The sequence below is a fragment of the Ranitomeya variabilis genome, chromosome 6 (assembly GCF_051348905.1).
Source record: "Ranitomeya variabilis isolate aRanVar5 chromosome 6, aRanVar5.hap1, whole genome shotgun sequence".
Taxonomy (NCBI): Eukaryota; Metazoa; Chordata; class Amphibia; order Anura; family Dendrobatidae; genus Ranitomeya; species Ranitomeya variabilis.
In genome coordinates, this window is record NC_135237.1 from 202,278,109 (window position 1) to 202,294,529 (window position 16,421).

Genomic DNA, 16,421 nt, shown 5'->3' on the forward strand with positions numbered 1-16,421 from the left:
ATCATTGCTAAACCGCTAACTGACATGACTAAAAAAGGTACCAATTTCTCCGTTTGGCCTGAGGCTGCTGTGCGCGCATTTGAATTTCTTAAGAACAGTTTTGTTTCAGCCCTCATTCTTGTGCAGCCAGACATATCAAAACCTTTTGTTGTGGAAGTCGATGCGTCTGAGGTTGGTGTGGAGGCGGTACTATCACAAGGCGTCCATGCGCCTATTTTTCCAAGAAACTGTCGCCCGCCGAACGTAACTACGATATCGGCAACAGGGAGTTGTTGGCAATGAAGTTGGCCTTTGAGGAATGGCGACACTTCTTGGAGGGGTCGGTTCATCAGGTTACTGTTATTACCGACCAAAAGAATTTGCTTTATTTGGAGTCTGCCAAGCATCTGTCTCCCAGGCAGGCTCGCTGGGCATTGTTTTTCATGTGGTTCAACTTTGTTGTCACTTACAGACCGGGGTCTAAAAACACTAAGGCGGATGCTCTGTCCAGGTGTTTTCCGGGGGAAGAACCTCGGGAGGATCCAGTACCCATCCTCCAAAAGGGTGTTGTGTAGTGTTGAGCGATACCGTCCGATACTTGAAAGTATCGGTATCGGAAAGTATCGGCTGATACCGGCAAAATATCGGATCCAATCCGATACCGATACCCGATACCAATACAAGTCAATGGGACTCATGTATCGGACGGTATTCCTGATGGTTCCCAGGGTCTGAAGGAGAGGAAACTCTCCTTCAGGCCCTGGGAACCATATAAATGTGTAAAAGAAAGAATTAAAATAAAAAATATCGCTATACTCACCTGTCCGACGCAGCCGGGACTTCAGCGAGGGAACCGGCAGCGTTGTTTGTTTAAAATTCGCGCTTTTACTTGGTTACGTGAATTCCCGGCTTGTGATTAGTCAGGTCGGCCATGTTGCCGGGACGCGGACCAATCACAGCAAGCCGTGACGAAATTACGTCACGGCTTGCTGTGATTGGTCCGCGTCCCGGCAATATGGCCGCCCTGACCAATCACAAGCCGTGACGTCACGGGAGGCTGGACACGCGCTCATTTTAAAATGGGCGCGTGTCCAGCCTCCCGTGACGTCACGGCTTGTGATTGGTTGCGCCGCGGTCAACCAATCACAAGCCGGGAGGCTGGACGCGCTCATTTTAAAATGGGCGCGTGTCCAGCCTCCCGTGACGTCACGGCTTGTGATTGGTTGCGCCGCGGTCAACCAATCACAAGCCGGGAGGCTGGACGCGCTCATTTTAAAATGGGCGCGTGTCCAGCCTCCCGTGACGTCACGGCTTGTGATTGGTTGCGCCGCGGTCAACCAATCACAAGCCGGGAGGCTGGACGCGCTCATTTTAAAATGGGCGCGTGTCCAGCCTCCCGTGACGTCACGGCTTGTGATTGGTCAGGGCGGCCATATTGCCGGGACGCGGACCAATCACAGCAAGCCGTGACGTAATTTCGTCACGGCTTGCTGTGATTGGTCCGCGTCCCGGCAACATGGCCGACCTGACCAATCACAAGCCGGGAATTCACGTAACCAAGTAATAGCGCGAATTTTAAACAAACAACGCTGCCGGTTCCCTCGCTGAAGTCCCGGCTGCGTCGGACAGGTGAGTATAGCGATATTTTTTATTTTAATTCTCTCTTTTACACATTTTAACATTAATGTTGTTGCGATACCCGATACCCGATACCACAAGAGTATCGGAATCCCGGTATCGGAATTCCGATACAGCAAGTATCGGCCGATACCCGATACTTGCAGCATCGGAATGCTCAACACTAGTGTTGTGGTTTCGGCTCTCACTACCGAGGTTGAGGCTGAGATTGCCGAGGCTCAGGAGGAGGTACCATCTGAGCTTCCCATCAACAAGTCTTTTGTACCACTTCATCTCCGCTTAAAGGTTTTGGCGGAGCATCATGATGCTGTCCTGGCTGGTCACCAGGGGTTAGTGGTACCTTGGAGTTGGTGTCACGTCGGTTTTGGTGGCCCAAGATCCGACAGGACTTGGTCTCATACGTGTCAGCTTGCACCACGTGCGCTAGGGCTAAGATGCCCCGCTCCCGTCCTGTTGGCACACTACTTCCTCTTGAGGTACCTAGTATGCCATGGACGGAAATCTCCATGGATTTCATCACTGACTTGCCCTCCTCAGCTGAGAACACGGTCATCTTGGTGATTGTTGATCGGTTTTCAAAAATGTCGCACTTTGTGTCTTTGCCTTCGTTGCCTAACGCTAAGACTCTGGCTCAGGTATTTGTGCAGGAGGTGGTCAGACTTCATGGGGTTCCGTCTGACATCGTGTGTGATAGAGGTACTCAGTTTGTGGCAAAATTTTGGAAAGCATTTTGCTCACGGCTGGGGATCAAGTTGTCTCATTCTTCGGCGTTTCATCCTCAGTCAAATGGTCAGACCGAGCATATGAACCAAAATTTGGAGCAGTACTTACGCTGCTTTGTCTATGATAACCAGGAGGAGTGGTCGACGTTCCTTCCTTTGGCTGAGTTTGCCATTAATAATCACCGCCAGGAGTCGTCTGGAGAGTCTCCGTTTTTTTGTGTTTACGGGCAACATCCTCAATTTTGTACTTTGAGTCAGAGGGGCTCTTCCGGCGTCCCGGAGGAAGACCAGTTAGGAGCACAATTGTCATCAGTCTGGAGGAGAGTTAAACAGTGCCTGTTGAGTGTGGGTGCTAGGTACAAACGTGTGGCTGACAGTAGGCGTGTGCCAGGTCCGGACCTGAGTGTGGATGATTGGGTGTGGTTATCCACAAAAAACATAAGACTCAAGATACCATCCCTTAAATTGGGTCCAAGGTTTATTGGTCCATTTAGGGTCGCCGCCGTCATTAACCCTGTAGCGTACCGATTGGAGCTTCCTACGGTGTATAAGATACACAACGTGTTCCACAGATCGTTGCTAAAAAAGACGGTGGGTCTTGTGGATGTGACACCAATGCCTTCTCCAGTCTTGGTGGATGGTAATTTGGAATTTGAAGTCTCCAAGGTGGTTGACTCTCGTGTAGTGCGTCACACTTTACAGTACTTGGTACACTGGCGTGGTTATGGGCCTGAGGAGAGGTCCTGGGTACCAGCCTCGGACGTTCATGCGGATCGGCTGGTCAGTATGTTTCACCACCGCCATCCAGACAAGCCGGGTCCTATAAGTCGTGAGGGCCCTGGGGTCCCTCGAAGAAGGCGGGGTAATGTCATGTCGGATGCTGTTCATTCTAGGGCGTTCGACAGACAGCGGTAATTCCGCTTTTGTCCACTATGCGCTCAGTGGCGTCGGCTAGATTTTGTCTAGCTGGTCTGGGGTTAATTTAGCTGGTGCTCGGATTGAAAGCTGGGCCAAGCCCACTTCCTTTAAATAGTTCTTCTGAACATTGGGCGTCGCCGATTATAGCTACTGTCTAGTGCTTGGTTATCTCGGTCTGGAGTGGTGAGCTAGGAGTCGGAGTATCGTATCTGGTGGTGTATTTCCCTTTATCTTATTTACTCCTTCCTATATTTGTATTTGTTTTGCCCTGTGCACTTATTGTATATTCCTGAGTGACTGCGGCTTGGTTCATATTTTCAGTTATCCTTGTTTGTGCTAACTGTGGGTATTGGTGTATTATCTCTTCACTGGGTGGTGGGTGGTTGGTTTCAGCCTAGGGTTGAAACAGAAGATAGGGTGAGGGTGGAGGCCTAGACATGCACACCATCAGTGTAAACTCTAGGAAGAGGGTCAGTCAGGATTTCCCTAGTCTTAGGGAAATTGCAGGGGCCCGGGTTATTAGCTCTTGCCCACCTAGGCTTCCCGTGACACCTGTACTATGACACTGTATACTAAGTGCAGATCACCTGTGTATAATGTCACTTCTGGTGATATTAGTATTGTGTTTTTTTTATTAATGATCAGTATTGTTGTATTGGGCCACTGTGTTGGTAATATTTGGTCTGGCCATGGTGTGGCAGTATTTGTGCCTTGTGTGTGGAATTGTTTGGTCGCTATGTGGTGGTAATATGTGGTCTGGCCATGGTGTGGTGGCATTTGTTCCCTGTATGTGGTATTATTCGATCACTATGGTGGTAATATGTGGTCTGGTCATAGTGTGGCTGTATTTGTTCCTTGTATGTGATATTATTGGTCATTTAAAAAATTAAACATAAATATATACCTAAAGAGTATTGGATATTTTAACAAATGTTTAAATTACAGTAGAGTAAGGCCCAGCCACAGAAGTGTACCTTATTGTGGTGAGGATTAAAAAAATCTTTTGGCTAAAACAAAAGCTGATGGCTATATATGTGATTTGGTGATGGGAACTGTTTTACTTTCTAACTGATGTATGCTAATGGGGGAGAATCAGAATGTTATATTATGTGTATATAAATGAAGGAGTATGTTCGGGCACCAGGCAGCATAAACTTATTTTACCTCCTAATGAACCGTGTGGTGAAAAGTGTAGAGGTCACATGACAGGTTGATGAGTATCCCTCTGGCTATTTCTATGCTATCGTTTATATATATATATATATATATATATATATATATATATATATATATATATATATATGCATATATATGCCATGCCTATAATTTTTTTAAAAGGACAGGGTTTGATTGTGGGGATTTATCTGTTTCCATTTATCCATTTGCTGCTTCCATTCATTGTCATTGGCTGCTGGGATTAGTGTTTATCAGGTCTTCCCAGTGAGAGACTTCATTGAGCAGGGGGGCCATATCTGCTGTGGGGTGTCAGCCTCCACGGTGGAGGCAGGAGCTCAGTTCAGAAACAGCTCAGAGGGGTCACTTGTCACACTTTTTTACCACATACTATCATGACTATGCATGGCGAGTCACCTTCCCACAGACTTTTTAACACCTGCTTTCCCACTTATCTTCCTTTTTCTCCGGTAGTCCTTGAACAGTATTGTCTGCCCAACCTTGATGGTATGAGTGCATGTCAGCCATCACTTATCTATAGGGTATTCTAGGGCAGGTAGGGCCAGATGCCAGCGAGTGGGACGCCATTCTCATACAGTTTCTAATAGGGTGCCCACCTCTGCCGGTAGACAGGAGTTCAGTTTAGGGATTACCTATAGGGTGAACACAGTGTACACTTTTCGGGTGGTATCTGTTATTGTATTTGTTGTTTGTCCCATTTAACGGTATTTCATTAAAAGCTATATTTTAGTATCATTATATTGGGGGTTCTTCCATGTTAGCCTTTGCCAAATTGAACCTCCTCTATTCAATTCCTGATTTTTATGTATTGTGAGTGCAGCATCGGTGTATGATCTTTTAGTTGCCTTTTTAACCTACTTAACAATGTTCACCTAAGGTAGGAGTTTGGTATTAACAATCTTTTCCATACTCGGTCTTGACTTGTTTTAATTTTCTCCCTGCTACTTAGTAAAGTTGCTACAATGTATATTGATGATAACTAATACGTCATTTGTATGATTCTAATGGTTGCTGTTGTTTATTTTTTTATTGAGTTAAAATAATGGAAAATAAAGGCTTCCAACTAGGAAAAAAAGTTTAGCAGCAATTTTTAATTTTTTTTTCAAGGAAGTTTACAAACCTTAAGTTGTTTAGAGAGCTATTCAGCTTTAAAAAGACTATGAAGGGCTTATAATGGATAAGCCAGCTGTTTATGGCCCGACAAACCCAAATAAGGTGCATAAATTGTTTATATGTGGAGAAAATAGCAAAATATGAAATGATGTATTTTTACATGTGTAAAATTTGCTTTGAAAAAAATGACAAATCTGACAAATGTTTTTTATATTTATACACTTTTCCTTTATCTCCTGTAAGAAAATGGCAGAAAGAAATTTGTAAGGACAAATGTCACAAAACTTCCCTAAATGAATGCAGTTCTGTGCATAGTGGTCTTGAAGAGCTTACAATGTTTTCCTCATGTTAGTCTTAATATTGTGCATTGAGTCGGAGAAAGTATTGTGAGAATATTTTCATTAATAAAACATACCTTTCTTCGATGTGATGGCACAATGAAAAATGTTTCAATATTATGCTTTTTCAAAAAAATATTTCTTTCATGACCATAACCAGGCTCAACTTCATAATCCCCATTCAGGCACTCTAAGGTGGTCTTTGTTATATGAACTTTCCTAAAAGACAAACAAAAAAAAGTAATAATCAATTACGCCACTAAATGTGCAATTCTCTGTGTTAATGAAATACATTCCTAGTAAATTGTGGGTGGCTTTATTACATTTCGTTCGCTTTTGTGACCGCAATGCACTTTTTTAAACAGTGTTTTACAAGGGTTGTGCAAAATATATAAAAAAAAAAGTGCAGTTACACTGTGATCAAGGTAAAAACCTTAGGGGTCGCATGTACGGTCAGTGTGCTGTCCTTGTGTGCTCAACAGACAGTACCCTGACCCAGCAATAACCAGTGTAACTGGTCCGTGTGAAAAATAATGTGAGCATTCAATGGCCTGGTCCGATTTACTAGACTACCAGACTAGTGCACGTCAACAACAGGCAGCTACTGTACTTGTCCGCTTTGTGGACAATCACATGGAGCTGAACACAGAGCCAGTCACATTTGCTATCTGTGGAACGCCAGCCTACTATTCAACAATGTGTACCTACTTCCTAGCACACTACCACTAAGAAAATGTCTTCTTTTTCTCTATTTATAACATAAGGCATCTCCTGCAAGTTATATACAAAACCAAAAAGGACAGAGATATAGCCTAAATAATAAAAATGGTTTTACTTTATTAAACCAAAGACACAGCTAAACATAAAACATAATATATGAAAAACAATAGGTGAAGAAAGAGGGGATATTTGGACAATATTGTTTGGAAGCCCATTACCGTATATTGAAAGACAATGTGGGAAGTCAGGGGTAATAATTGATCTATCTTAATAATATTTTATTAATGGTCTAAAAGTCCTTGACATCTAATAGGTAGACAGAGAATCATTACATAGAGTAAAGTGCATTAAAAATACATAGATCAGACTGTAATAAAATATTGTAACAAGGATATGGTGGTTAACCCCTTAATGATCGCCAATACGTCTTTTAACTAACCTGAGATATAAGAGAATAGCCTCTCCATACAGGTGACAATCCAGCAGCTGTCGGCTGTACACTATAGCTGACAATTTGCTGTATCAGCCAAGATCAGTGTTTGCACCATCCAAATCTATTTAACCCCTTAGATGCTGCTGCCAATAGTGACTACTTCATTTTAAATGGTTAAAGGAGGGTGAGGGCTTCTTCTATATCCAAATTGGTGCCCTCAGATCATGATTGTGTGGTCCTAATGTTTGCGATGGCAATTCATGACCAAATAGTGGCCTTAGAGTCTGACTGCTGTAGTAATCTGTTCAGAAGTTAGAGACATTTAGGTGGTAAAAATACACAATTTCATTTCTGTCATGTCACTTTGCATTAATTCCTGTAAAGCACCTGAAGGGTTAAACTAACTGACAGCAGTTTTCGATATGTCAGGGGGTGCTGTTTTTAAAATGGTATCACGTTTGGGGGTTTTCCAATATATGAGACCCCTAAAGTCACTTCAAACATGGATAAGTCTTTAAAAAAGAAATTTTGTACATTTCCTTGAAAATATGAAAAATTGATGCCACATTTTTAAACCTCATAAAATGCTAACATAATAACAAAACATTTTACAAATGGTGCTGATATAAAGCCGACATGTGGGAAATGTTATTTATTAATGGTTTGCTGTGGTATGACCATCTGGATTAAAGAGATAATCATTCAAACTTAGAAAAGTGCAAATTTTTTAACATTTTTCTAAAAATTTTGATCCTTTTTATAAATAAACACAAAACATATTGACCTAAATTTACCATTATCATAAAGTATAATGTGTCATGAAAAAACAGTCTCAAAATCACTGGGATTTGTTGATGCGTTGCAGAGTTATTACCACATAAAGTGACACTGGTCAGATTTAAAAAATTTGGCTATGTCACTAAGGGGTTAAACCTCTAAAATACTAGGTCCTGATTAGGGAAATGTAATGAAGGTCTAAAATATAGATACAGTGTCAATGGATTCCCTTTACAGGTAATCTGTCTGTAGGATAACCCTTACTACGCCGTCTATATGGGCATGTAGGTCATAGGAAGCTGAATAAAATGATACCTGAATATCTACTGTATGACCCAGTGTCTTATTCCACAGAAATCCATGTTTTTCTTATATGTAAATGAGCAGCTAAGGACTATGGGCTGGACTCTGATATGCATGAGAATCTGCCTCCAGAGATCATCTATTCATATAATTGCCTTGTAATGTTTCCATTTCATGTTCTGTCCAGATGTCACTGTATCCCAGAATTCCAAGCGGAGGAAGTTCACCGACTGCCATATTGGGACACCCAAGTGATGGGTGTCTCAATATGGAAACTGCTGCTGGTACCAACCTATTGTGCGGTACCACCAGCAGAACACCGTCGCACCACACACAAACACACACACACACTATATGCCGTACGCATCACACACTCACACACACACTGAATCAGCTGAATGATTCACTAACTGCCTCCATCTTTGTACAGGAGGAGTGCTGTTGTGAATTCTGCTCTTGGGTTCCCTCCGGTGGTTGTTGATAGTAATGCAGTTGTCCCTGGGTTGCAATCCTGGGCAGGTGTCCCTGCTAATTGCAGCTCTGACTGGGATATTTAGGTGTGCAGGATTCATTAGCCCTTGCCAGTTGTCCATTGTTCTTGGAGGTTTTGCATCTCTGTCTGGTTCCTCCTGCCCTGCTGCCAAATCAGCTAAGATAAGTGTCTGGTTTTGTTTCTGCAGCACACATGCCGTGTGCTTTACAATTCAGTACTATTCAATGTTTTTTCTTGTCCAGCTTAGACTGTGTTTGGATATTTCAGTCAAGTTGGATTCTCAGGAGATGCAGATATACATTCCATGTCTTTAGTTAGATGGAGGAATTTTTGTATTATCTGCTGTGGATATTTTTAGGATTTTAATGCTGACCGCTTAGTATTCTGTCCTATCCTTTTCTATTTAGCTAGCGTGGCCTCTTTTGCTAAATCCTGATTTCTGCCTGCGTGTGTCTTTCCTCTAATACTCACAGTCAATATTTGTGGGGGGCTGCCTATCCTTTGGGGTTCTGCTCTGAGGCAAGATAGAATTCCCATTTCCATCTACAGGGGTATTTAGTCCTCCGGCTGTGTCGAGGTGTCTAGGATGTGTTAGGTACACCCCACGGCTACTTCTAGTTGCGGTGACAGTTTAGGATTTGCGGTCAGTACAGGTTCCACCTACTCCTGAGAAAGTCTCATGCGGCTCCAAGGTCACCGGATCACAACAGAGTGCATGCACAGTTTTATTGTGACCGCTGCTATCTGTCTGCACAAAGATGGCAGTGGTCTGATTTACTGCACCAGCGCGAATAACGTGCAGGTGCAGTGAATCATTTGCCTGATCCTGGCTGCAGATGCGTGACGTGTCTACAGGCAGAGGAAGCCGGTCACATTAAAGGGGTTTTCCCACGAATAAAAGCTTATTTTAAAAATTGACTGTGTGTGACCGTGTACGGAGCATACCACATCTCCTGGGCAGGGGAGGAAGCAAAAGACAATACTGACATTACAGCAGGGGATCACAGTGGATTCATTTTGTGAGGTGAAATATTTCACTGACTGTTTTTAAAAAATATTTTACCTCACAAATTGTATCCTCTGCGATCTCTTGCTGTAATGTCAGTATTGTCTTTTGCTTCCTTCCCTGCCCAGGAGCTGTGGTATGGTTGGTACACGGTCAGACACAGACAATTATTAAAATGAACTTTTGTTCGTGGGAAAACCCCTTTAACAAGCAAATATCAATGCCAACATGGCTCCTCATAAAAAGTACGCCGATGATGAAAGGAAAGCAGCAAAGGCACAACGTCGAAGACAACAAAGGGCAAATGAGACACTAGAATAGCAACAGCATCGCTGAGACAAAATCAATGTATATAAGTGTAGGCATCAAGCACACGAGTCCCCTGATGTAAAAGTCATTAGATTATCACAGGATGCCATTAAACAACAACAGCGCCGCATGCCTGCCCCCATCGTGACATTACTGCCCTCCCGATGTGATAGCATTGGGCCTCCATCTATTTATAAATAAAAGGATACATTACTAGTGTGATGTGCAATGGCTGCTCTCCTGATCTCAGAGGTGTTAGTGATTATAACTGAGACATCTACAGATTCCTCTCAGCTTCCTTCTTGCAGACAGTGTTGCAATATTGTTTGCAATGCAGCAGTACTGTGAGAGCTGCAGCTGCTAACATGTTTGTTATCAGACAACGCAAAGTTCAGTTCTACAATCCCATGTTAGGCAAATGTTTCACACTGGTAAACATTTTTTTATTTAAAACAAGCTTTGGAGGTAGATTCTCATGCAGATCTATGTCTGACCAATAGTCCTGAACTGCTCAATTTCATATAAGAAAAATGTGGATTTCTCTGAAATAAGACATTGGATCACAAATATGAAGGTCTCACTTAGTCAGCTTCCTATAACTTACAGGCCCATATAGATGGCTTAGGAGGGTTGATACTACTGACAGATTCCCTTTAAAGCACCACTCCAGTGTTTTGTTTTTTTAATTCAGTGCTGGTCCTGGAATGGTGCTACTAATGCAGCTTCCCTGCGTCATGATTCCACTGTTCAGTATGTCTTGTATGTGGTGACTGTCATTACCCAGCTATTTAGTAGAGCTGTCGGTCCCAGATCTCTGCCAGACGTAGCAGCTGTTCAGTGGTTTGCCTTGTATTTCTGTGCTCTGTTTATTGAACTCTTGCTTCCTGACCTTGGATCTCATTCTGAACATCTGTTTGCCTAGCCCTGTTGCAATGATCCACTATGTTTCTGGTATTCTGAGTGTGACCAGACTTCACCTTTATCTTTCCCTTGTAGCGTTTCATGTGCGTTCTTAGTATACAACCCTGGAAAGTTTGACTACCCTGCCTCACGGCTTGTCTGTGAGTAGTGACTAGCGTCACATTATGACCCTAATATTATACAGTTGTGGCCAAAAGTATTGACACCCCTGCAATTATGTCAGATAATACTCAGTTTCTTCCTGAAAATGATTGCAATCACAAATTCTTTGGTATTATTATTTTCATTTAATTTGTCTTAAATGAAAAAAAACAAAAGAGAATGAAGCAAAAAGCAAAACATTGATCATTTCACACAAAACCCCAAAAATGGGCCAGACAAAAGTATTGGCACCCTCAGCCTAATACTTGGTTGCACAACCTTTAGCCAAAATAACTGCGACCAACCGCTTCCGGTAACCATCAATGAGTTTCTTACAATGCTCTGCTGGAATTTTAGACCATTCTTCTTTGGCAAACTGCTCCAGGTCCCTGATATTTGAAGATCTCTTCACAGGTGTTCTATGGGATTCAGGTCTGGACTCATTGCTGGCCACCTTAGAAGTCTCCAGTGCTTTCTCTCAAACCATTTTCTAGTGCTTTTTGAAGTGTGTTTTGGGTCATTGTCCTGCTGGAAGACCCATGACCTCTGAGGGAGACCCAGCTTTCTCACACTGGGCCCTACATTATGCCGCAAAATTTGTTGGTAGTCTTTAGACTTCATAATGCCATGCACACGGTCAAGCAGTCCAGAGTCAAAGGCAGCAAAGCAACCCCAAAACATCAGGGAACCTCCGCCATGTTTGACTGTAGGGACCTTGCTCCTTTCTTTGAATGCCTCTTTTTTTCTCCTGTAAACTCTATGTAGATGCCTTTGCCCAAAAAGCTCTACTTTTGTCTCATCAGACCAGAGAACATTCTTCCAAAATGTTTTAGGCTTTTTCAGGTAAGTTTTGGCGAACTCCAGCCTGGCTTTTTTAGTGGGATCTTCCTGAAGTGGGATCTTCCTGGGTCTCCTACCATACAGTCCCTTTTCATTCAGATGCCGATGGATAGTACGGGTTGACACTTTTGTACCCTCGGACTGCAGGGCAGCTTGAACTTGTTTGGATGTTAGTCGAGGTTCTTTATCCAACATCCTCACAATCTTGCGTTGAAACCTCTTGTCAATTTTTCTTTTCCTGCCACATCTAGGGAGGTTAGCCACAGTGCCATGGCCTTTAATCTTCTTGATGACACTGCGCATGGTAGACACAGGAACATTCAGGTCTTTGGAGATGGACTTGTAGCCTTGAGATTGCTCATGCTTCCTCACAATTTGGTTTCTCAAGTCCTCAGAAAGTTCTTTGGTCTTCTTTTTTTTCTCCATGCTCAATGTGGTACACACAAGGACACAGGACAGAGGTTGAGTCAACATTAATCCATGTCAACTGGCTGCAAGTGTGATTTAGTTATTTCCAACACCTGTTAGGTGCCACAGGTAAGTTACAGGTGCTGTTAATTACACAAATTAGAGAAGCATCACATGATTTTTCGAACAGTGCCAATACTTTTGCCCACCCCCTTTTTTATGTTTGGTGTGGAATTATATCCAATTTGGCTTTAGGACAATTCTTTTTGTGTTTTTTCATTTAAGACAAATTAAATGAAGATAATAATAATAACAAAGAATTTGTGTTTGCAATCATTTTCAGGAAGAAACTGAGAATTATCTGACAGAATTGCAGTGGTGTCAATACTTTTGGCCACAACTGTACTTACCAGTCACTGTCTGCAACTGTTGAAAGATTAAGAAAGAGGTTTGTCTGCGCAGCATTGAAGGAAATGTAGAGGGATATATTGATTTCTATGCTAACCTACCGTAAGTAGATTTATACCCATTTTCTGGGGTGGTACTATTATATTACAGTTGTGTAGTTAACACTATTTAAACAAAGAATGCCAGCTCAACGACAACTGCAGGGTACATTTTGAAGCTCGGGACCATGCAAATGTCTTTATGAAACCTATTTTTCTTGGACATGTGTAATACCTATGTCACAAAGATGAAGTATTTCTTGGAGGAAGAAGAGATGTATTTTTTCTTATGCATATGGCTTGCTATCTAAGAATGGTTTTCAAGAATGTTAAAGCACCTTCCATCAAGGGTACAGAAGAAAAATTAGGCTATTGTTTCATTCAATGAAAAGTTGAAAATGTAGCACGGATGGAAGAGGAGAGAAGAAAAATAAGGGAAAAAGAAAAGAAAGAAAAGATCTAAATAGGTCTCAATTCCCACAATCAAATAAACTATAAAGGAGAAACATACTTAAATATTATGTTCTAAAGACACATTCTATGTAGTGGAGGACTGGAACAATAAAAGGTTTTTTTACATCATTTAAACAATGAATGATGTAACTGGAACTGATGACTAGCAAACTAAGTCAAACAATGAATGAAATGGTTAAATAGTGATTGCAATATCTAATATAGTGCACTGTTTTCACATACAGATAACCTCATTTAGGATTGGACTTATCACTCCTTAATTTTATCATTCATATTCTTGAAACAGGGAACAATCTCTATTTACATTACGCTATTTTTGAAAGTTAAACTAGATTTTTTTTTTCGCTTGCCTGTACAATTAAAATCAAGATGAATGAGCAGCTTCAACCTAGTAATGCACAAAGGACTAAGTAGGTGAAGGGATATTGAGGTGATGTCAGTCACGTCCATTCACCCTAGCGACAACAAGAAGAGAAAGAGGAAAACCTGTAAGTTCTCAACAGGCAAGAATCCTCATGCAAGCTCTCTATGAGCTTTAGAAGATTAAAGGGAACCTGTCACCCCCAAAATCGATGGTGAGGTAAGCTCACCGTCATCAGGGGCTTATCTACAGCATTCTGTAATGCTGTAGATAAGTCCCCGATGTTACCTGAAAGAGGAGAAAAAGACGTTAGATTATACTCACCCAGGGGCGGTCCCGCTCCGATGGGCGTCTCAGGTCCGGTACAGCGCCTCCCATCTTCATTCCATGACGTCCTCTTCTGGTCTTCACGACGTGGCTCCGGCGCAGGCGTACTTTGTCTGCCCTGTTGAGGCGCCGGAAAGGTCAGAGAGGCCCGGCGCCTGCGCACTGCAGTACTTTGCTCTGCCCTCAACAGGGCAGACAAAGTACGCCTGCGCCGGAGCCACGGCGTGAGGACCAGAAGAGGACGTCATGGAATGAAGATAGGAGGCGCCGGAGTGGACCTGAGACACCCATTTGACCAGACCGCAGCGGGACCGCCCCTGGGTGAGTATAATATAATGTCTTTTTCTCCTCTTTCAGGATACATCGGGGGCTTATCTACAGCATTACAGAATGCTGTAGATAAGCCCCTGATGACGGTGAGCTTACCTCACCATCGATATTGGGGATGACAGGTTCCCTTTAATTCCTGGTCTTAGCAGGGGGTGGGATTGGATCTAACATCGTGATACAGTTGGCAGTGTGTCAAATCACTCTCTTCTTTGATTAAGACCTCTTGGTAGAAGTAGCAGGCCACAAACAATCTTGGTTGGAGATCTGGGGAAGCTACAAGGAAAGACAAGCTCAAGGAGATTGTCCAGAACCTCTAAAAAAAAGATTTGCATTTGGAACACATATCCCGAATAGTGCAGGAGGCTGTTGTGAATTTGGATTCTGGGCTCCCCCGGTGGCTACTGGTGGAATTGAACTGTGTCTTCATCTTCTCTGTTCACCTGTTCCCATCAAGATGTGGGAGTCGCTATATAACCTTGCTGCTCTGTTAGTTGCTTGCCGGTCAACAATGTTATCAGAAGCCTCTCTGTGCTTGTTCCTGCTCCTAGACAACTACTAGATAAGTTGGACTCTTGTCCATGTTTGTTTTTGCATTTTTGTTCCAGTTCACAGCTGTAGTTTCGTTACTGTGTCTGGAAAGCTCTTGTGAACAGGAATTGCCACTCTGGTGTTATGAGTTAATGCCAGAGTTTTAAAGTAATTTCTGGATGGTGTTTTTGATAGGGTTTTCAGCTGACCATGAAAGTGTCCTTTCTGTCTTCTGCTATGTAGTAAGTGGACCTCAAATTTGCTAAACCTATTTTCATACTACGTTTGTTATTTCATCTCAACTCACCGCCAATACATGTGGGGGGCCTCTGTCTCCTTTCGGGGTATTTCTCTAGAGGTGAGCTAGGACTAATATTTTCCTCTGCTAGCTTTATTTAGTCGTCCGGCTGGTGCTGGGCATCTAGAATCAACGTAGGCATGCTACCCGGCCACTGCTAGTTGTGCGTTAGGTTTAGTTCATGGTCAGCTCAGTTCCCATCTTCCAAGAGCTAGTTCCTATATATGCTTATGCTATGTTCTCTTGCCATTGAGATCATGACAGTTTGACCGGCCAACAAAGTGTTAATTGTTTGGGCTGAAGCAGGAGAAAAAGAAGTGTTGAAGGGAAATTTTTTTTTTTTTTTCCCCTCAGAGTTTTGCTGCCTAGCCCTTAATTGCTGTCTAGCTGCTTCTTACCTCCTCTTAACCCTTGAATGGCTCTGTGTCCACCTGTTTGTAATGGATCTTCAGAGTGTAACTGCAGGTTTGAATAATCTCGCCACGAAGGTACAAAATTTGCAAGATTTTGTTTGTCATGCACCTGTATCTGAGCCGAGAATTCCTTTGCCGGAATTTTTCTCGGGGAATAGATCTGGGTTTCAGAATTTTCGAAATAATTGCAAATTATTTTTGTCCTTGAAATTTCGCTCTGCCGGAGACCCTGCACAGCAGGTCAGGATTGTGATTTCCTTGCTCCGGGGCGACCCTCAAGACTGGGCTTTTTCATTGACACCAGGGGATCCTGCGTTGCTCAATGTGGATGCGTTTTTTCTGGCCTTGGGGTTGCTTTATGACGAACCTCATTTGGAGCTTCAGGCAGAAAAAACTTTGATGTCCCTATCTCAGGGGCAAGATGAAGCGGAAATTTACTGCCAAAGATTCCGTAAATGGTTTGTGCTTACTCAGTGGAATGAGTGCGCCCTGGCGGCGACTTTCAGAGAGGGTCTCTCTGATGCCATTAAGGATGTTATGGTGGGGTTCCCTGTGCCTGCGGGTCTGAATGAGTCCATGACAATGGCTATTCAGATCGATAGGCGTTTGCGGGAGCGCAAACCAGTGCACCATCTGGCGGTGGCCACTGAGAAGTCGCCAGAGAGTATGCAGTGTGATAGAATTCTGTCCCGAAGCGAGCGGCAGAATTTTAGACGGAAAAATGGGTTGTGTTTCTATTGTGGTGATTCTACTCATGTTATATCAGCATGCTCTAAGCGCACTAAAAAGCTTGATAAATCTGTTTCCATTTGCACCTTACCGTCTAAGTTTATTCTATCTGTGACCCTGATTTGCTCTTTGTCATCTATTACCACGGACGCCTATGTCGACTCTGGCGCCGCTTTGAGTCTTATGGATTGGTCCTTTGCCAAACGCTGTGGGTATGATTTAGAGCCTTTGGAGACTTCTATTCCTCTGAAGGGGATTGACT

The 16,421-nt window shown here is 43.0% G+C and overlaps 1 protein-coding gene across 1 annotated transcript in view; it reads right to left on the bottom strand.

The window, feature by feature from the left end:
* Positions 1 to 16,421, bottom strand: part of ADCY1 (adenylate cyclase 1) — an 839,277-nt gene that overhangs the window by 251,639 nt on the left and 571,217 nt on the right. The window contains exon 7 of the mRNA XM_077269394.1: positions 5,980 to 6,121. Within this exon, the coding sequence (XP_077125509.1) occupies positions 5,980 to 6,121 (142 nt within the window). The remainder of the gene's footprint in view (positions 1 to 5,979; positions 6,122 to 16,421) is intronic.